The sequence below is a fragment of the Limulus polyphemus genome, unplaced genomic scaffold (assembly GCF_000517525.1).
Source record: "Limulus polyphemus unplaced genomic scaffold, Limulus_polyphemus-2.1.2 Scaffold164, whole genome shotgun sequence".
Classification (NCBI taxonomy): Eukaryota; Metazoa; Arthropoda; class Merostomata; order Xiphosura; family Limulidae; genus Limulus; species Limulus polyphemus.
Genome location: NW_013665774.1, coordinates 860,540 through 866,259, shown reverse-complemented (window position 1 = coordinate 866,259; position 5,720 = coordinate 860,540). Strand labels below are relative to the sequence as shown.

At 30.9% G+C, this 5,720-nt stretch overlaps 2 protein-coding genes across 2 annotated transcripts in view; one reads left to right on the top strand and one right to left on the bottom strand.

Annotated features, from left to right (window-relative positions):
* LOC106477334 (coiled-coil-helix-coiled-coil-helix domain-containing protein 5-like) overlaps nucleotides 1-5,191 on the top strand; it is a 6,204-nt gene extending 1,013 nt beyond the window's left edge. The window contains exons 2-3 of the mRNA XM_022381456.1: nucleotides 2,835-2,975; nucleotides 4,126-5,191. Of these exons, the coding sequence (XP_022237164.1) occupies nucleotides 2,835-2,975; nucleotides 4,126-4,279 (295 nt within the window). The 3' untranslated portion in view covers nucleotides 4,280-5,191. The remainder of the gene's footprint in view (nucleotides 1-2,834; nucleotides 2,976-4,125) is intronic.
* The window catches only part of LOC106477294 (octopamine receptor Oamb-like), a 104,864-nt gene continuing 100,724 nt past the window's right edge, over nucleotides 1,581-5,720 (bottom strand). Inside the window, exon 4 of the mRNA XM_022381453.1 lies at nucleotides 1,581-2,362. The gene's annotated coding sequence lies outside the window, so the exon portion shown is untranslated. The remainder of the gene's footprint in view (nucleotides 2,363-5,720) is intronic.

Genomic DNA, 5,720 nt, shown 5'->3' with positions numbered 1-5,720 from the left:
AGTCTCTTATATATATATATATATATATATATATATTCATATATTCATTTTTAACGTGCCTTTTCTATTGTAAATTGTTTTTATTCATTAAACTAATGCTACTCCGGTCATAACTTCTAGAAGATGGAATTTCTGCAGACAGCACTTTTAATGTTTTATCTTCCACAGTCTTTCTAGGAGTAGATAAATGAAGCTTCCTTTGTTTATTAGTAACATCCGGTGACTTGAACTTCATTCTGTAGCTTAAAATATAAAGCAATCTCACAAATAGGCCCAACATTTAAGGATAGGAAACACAAGTGGCTGCCTAGGATGCTAAATGCTCTTAATTTGTCTCTAGAGTGCCATTTAGGCTATTGCTGAAAAATAGTCACATAGTTCATCAGGATCACTATAACCTATTGAAATATCAAAAGCAATTTTTTGAATGTATTTGCATATCCAAAAAAATATACAAAATTTAATGTAACTGCATACACCACATAAGCAAACAAAGTAGTTCTCAAGCTTATGATCAAATAAAACAATTTGTCAGAGAACAAGCTTCATGAGCTTAAAATTATCACCTTTAATGTTCAAGTTCATATTTTTAATTTTCTTTAACATTCCAACAAGTATTTACAGAAGGATTGTCCAAATCCTTAACAGTTTTGAACACCACAAATCATCTATAATTTTTGTAAATCCAGAAAAAACAAGTCCAAAACTATAAGACCCTTTTCATACCTTAACTCACTTAAAGAAGGCATTATTTCAGTAAATATCTCCAATATGTAGTTATTAAAATTGCAACCAGTACTCTGAGTTAAGCCTCACCAAAGACATAGAGAAAGTTGCAATAATTTTCTTACTCTTCAATTCAAAATTCCTCTGATTAAAGACTACAACTACTTTATTTACTTTTTTTACCCAGCTATTCGCTAAATACAAGGCTTAGTGGATTACCTAGCTATTCGCTAAATACAAGGCTTAGTGGATTACCCAGCTATTCACTAATCACAAGGCTTAGTAGACAACATCCTAAACCCTTCTATCTCTTCCTTTTTTTTTTCAAAATGCCAGTGCACTTCTCACACACACCAAAATTGAGTTATTTCTAAATTTTCCTTATTCTAATATTCACAATACTGAATCTCATATGAGTTTTCCACATTCTGTCTCAGTAACTAAGGGTGTCAAGGCTCTTTTTAATAAAACAAAATGTTAAATAGATTTAGGTTTTTCCAGTATTTTAGTATCATCCATAAGTTTGGAAATATCACCATTCAAGAAACTATCTGAACTTTTAATATAGATAAAGAATAACAAAAGTCTCAAAACATATTCTTTCAATCAGAAAAATGCCATTCATCAGGCCTGGCATGGCCAGGTAGTTAGGGTACTCGACTCGCAATTTGAGAATCGTGGGTTCGATTCCACATCCCACCAAACATGCTCGCCCTTTCAGCTGGGGGGGCCTTATAATGTGATGGTGAATCCCACTATTCTTTGGTAAAAGAGTAGCCCAAGAGTTGGTGGTGGGTGGTGATGACTAGCTGCCTTCCCTCTAGTCTTACACTGCTAAATTAGGGAAGGCTGGCACAGATAGCCCTCTTGTAGCTTTGCACGAAATTCATGATAAACTAAACTAAGCCATTCATCATCACGACTAGTTTCCTATCAGTAAGTTAATTATATGTCAACTTCATTATTTTTCTAAGAATTTTGCCAAGCATAAATCTTACCAATTCATTTAACTTGTACAGAGAGTTCACAGTTTTTTGTGCACCTTTTGAAACACTAAAGCTAATTATGTGGATTACCAAGTTTTTTGGGGCATCATGGCTCAGTGGCTTCACATTTTGGATTTGTAATTGAATTATTGTGAGTTTGAGGCTTGCCCAGGTTATGTTATCGTGTCCTTGAGCACGCACCTTACCCCAGTTGTTTTAGCCTGCCCAGCTGTAATGATGGGTGCCTGTTGCAACCAGAGTTCGAAGGCACTGTCTCTGTGTGACCTGCAAAGGCATGGCAAGGATGTAACTAAAAAAAAAAGTTTTTCACTGGTGCAAGTGAGATTTCAAATGCATTTGGCATTTCAACTGTTCATTCATCAGCTGACTATATTAGAAATACTGGCTTCAAATTTCAGTGCAGGTGTTATTTCTCATCTTCATAATGTAGAAAACTTTAGCTATTACAGTTACTAGATAATGTTTTTCATTTGCAAAAATATATATCTAAAATATCTGAAACTGTGTTTTACAAAGTAACATATATTTAACCATTTGTGACAGAAAACATACTTTATTATCTTGCTAACTTGCTAAGTAAAACTTGCATGGAAAAGAAGAGGCCTGTTGGTCTGTCGAGGATCTTTCATCTGGTTAAAAATAGAAAAGAAACTTGAATCTAATTCTGATCTTTTAAACATTGATTGAGCCTTTACTAAGACTTCCTAAAATTACTGCATCTACCACATTTGAAGACAACCCATTCCAAATGCTGACCACTCTATTAAAAGTGGAAAACTATTGAAGCTGAAGATTGCCCCTACCTTGCCAAAATTTAGACTTTTGTCCCTTTGTTGTACCATTCTCACCATTAAGTATGAAAAAAAATGATGCATAAATAGTATCAGTTCCATTAATAATCTTGAAATCCTTAATCAGATCTCCCCTTTCACTCTTCCTTTTTATAAAGAAAAAAGTTCAGAGATCTTAAACTGTTTTTGTATGATAACCTTAATATAAAAAAAGGCTCATCCTTATAGGTAGAATGTCATTTTTACTTCATATATAATATGCTTCTTTATAACAAAAGGAAAAATACATTTACTTTTGTTTATGCTTTAGGGAGACTGCTATGAATATTGTAAATCAACATTGCAGAAAAGAACTTGATAAATTTGGAGCATGTGTTGGTCAGCATCCAGAGTCTTGGAATACTAGTTGTGCAGAGGCGAGATTAGAATTAGCTCGCTGTTCAGAAAACAAGTAAGCTATGTTTACAATCATAACATATGAATATTGCAATTAACAAATAGCATTAAATATTCTGAATTTACAACATTAGCTGTTATAAAACTGACTTCCTTGATTTGTGGTAAAATACAAGTTGAATCGTACAACATTCATGGTAGAAACTTGTTTAGTAATGTTATAAGTTAAAGCTAAATTTATACTTTTTCCTTTCTCACAGTAAGCTAAATTTTACTAGGTTTCAATGCTTCACTAAATCATCGAGCCAAGTTTTGCCATATGGAAAAAAAAGATGAAAAAATAAAAAGATTTAAGTGCACCACACACACATATATTCTGATGTTTAAAAAAAAGGTAGTCGTGAACTAATTTTGAAAAGTGTAAGAAGTTGATAAAGGAATTTAAGTAAATTTGAGACATCACTTCATATAGTTGGTAAGTAAATGTTACCAGAAAGGCCACATTTCATCTTCTGTATACAGATCTATAAGAATGCAAAGTTATAATGTTAGAGCTATGAAGGAGATATTGTTAAATCATTAATAATACAAACATCTGTTTAAAATTATTAAGTGTTCTTGTTACTTTGCATTAAGAAGTCTGTTTGAATAGTGTAATAGTAGTTAATCTATTTTGGGAGGAATGTTTCAATGGTGCAGTAATGGTCAACTGTTTTGGGAGGTTTGTTTGAATGGTGTAATAATAGTTAACCTGTCTTGGGAAGTCTGTTTCAATGGTGTAATAGTTATAAACTCTGAAAATGAATTATCCATCAGTATAATGTTTAATGTTAATTTGAATTAATTAATTCAGACTTTGTTGAATAAGTATATAGATATGAAAGACATCGCTTAATTTAGATTAGCATTTTTAGTTGATTGTTACAAAAATAAAGAGAGAGTTTCATTGATTTTCTGCCACCCTGCTTCTTCTTTTGAAATGGTGTATAGACACTATAAATATAAATTTTAAAAATTAACTCCAGCTTATTGAATTTAACAGAAAGCTTAGTTTTTACTGTTTAGGGAGTTTTTATTTGAAAAGAACATTAGTGATGGTTCAGAAAACTGTTTCATGTGAATATATCAAACCCAATTAAATGATGTTTCTGCTTTCCTTGAAATTGAGAAGAAAGTTAAAAAGGATTTTCTGTTGTTTTTTTCAGTCCAACAATTCGCCAAATCAAGACTAGCTGTGCTGAATCTTTTCAAAAATATGAATCTTGTCTTTCACAAAATACTGCTAATGTTTTACAATGTAAAGATAATCTTAAGGAGTTTTTATTATGTGCAGAACAGATTTCTCCTATACATGTGTAAGGATGTGATGTTTAAAGAAAATTTTTTTTATTCACCAAACCAAGTTGTCAAACTTTTAATCCACTGTTACACCACTGTAGTAAATACTATTTTTTATGGACTGAAATGTCAAAATATTTTGTTATAAATTTTTTTTATGAACTGAACTAGTATTCAAAAGAATATTTCATTGCCTAACTGTACTATAAGCTACTCTGTAAAGTGCTTGTATATGTAAAGTAACTTGAAGTCATGAAAAAGTCTTAAATTTTACCAATGTACATGAGAAGGAAAGTAAGTTGGTGTACAGTTATATTATTTTGATGTCAACCACCAGACTGAAATCTTACCAAATGATATTATGAACAGTGTTGTGAATAATAAATCAGAACATTTTCAAACCATTTCGTTATGCAACATGTATATTATGATTTGAAAAATTTGTTATTTAATGTTTTCTGCACTTGAAACCACTGCTTGAGTACAGTATTGGTACAAATGTATTTGTACGTTAAATATTATTCATGTACTTGTGTTTGATAGATGTTTCTTGAACAAAATAGAATTATTTTGGAAATCTAAAAACTAAAGAAAACTTAAGTTTGTGAAACATGTTGTTTTTTTTTTCTGTCTCAGACAAACATATTTTCCAATACTGTATTCAAGAAGTTCTTTCAGGTGCTAGTCCTTTCAGCCTGGCTCTGACTCGTTGGAAAGTTTGAGGGCTTAGAATGCAAAAAATCAGGTTTCAGTACTCACGATGGGCAGAGCATAGGTAGTCTACTGTGTAACTTAACAATAAACAAGTTTAATTGATAATTATAAACATACTTTTTTTTATAGTTCTTAGATTGTATTGAAATTTAATTTCTCTGTACTTGTTTTACAAAATTGTAAATCATTCTTGGTAGAATAAAGCTGAAAAGTAAACAATTTTCTAAACTACTCATTTACCATAGAACACTAAATATTGCTGGTGGGGATAGTATTTACGTTTATATATCTCTAAAGATACGTACCTATAGTTGACATGACATTCATACCATGTATATTATTTACTTAGATCAGCAAGTTTAGTTTCCCAGAACACACAAGTTAAATCATTCCTATTCTGTGTAAGTTACTTATTTTGAGCTTGTAGATTTTAAAATTATAATAGCTTGAAAGGTCTTAATATATACACGTGCTTAGAAAACGCTGTTTGAGTATTTCCAGACATCATATTATATATATAGAACACCAGTTTTTGTTGTTGTTTTTTCAAATCTAATCAACATGGGAAAAATCACAAAATACTGGAGGACTACTTTGTCAGAACAAGCATCAGATGTTAATGATTTATATTCAAACGGAACATTTTCAGATTTTATTTTAAACACGTTCAATTAAAGCATTAATGAGAACGACATTATAATGCAGTTTGACTATATATATATATATATATATATATATAATATTAATA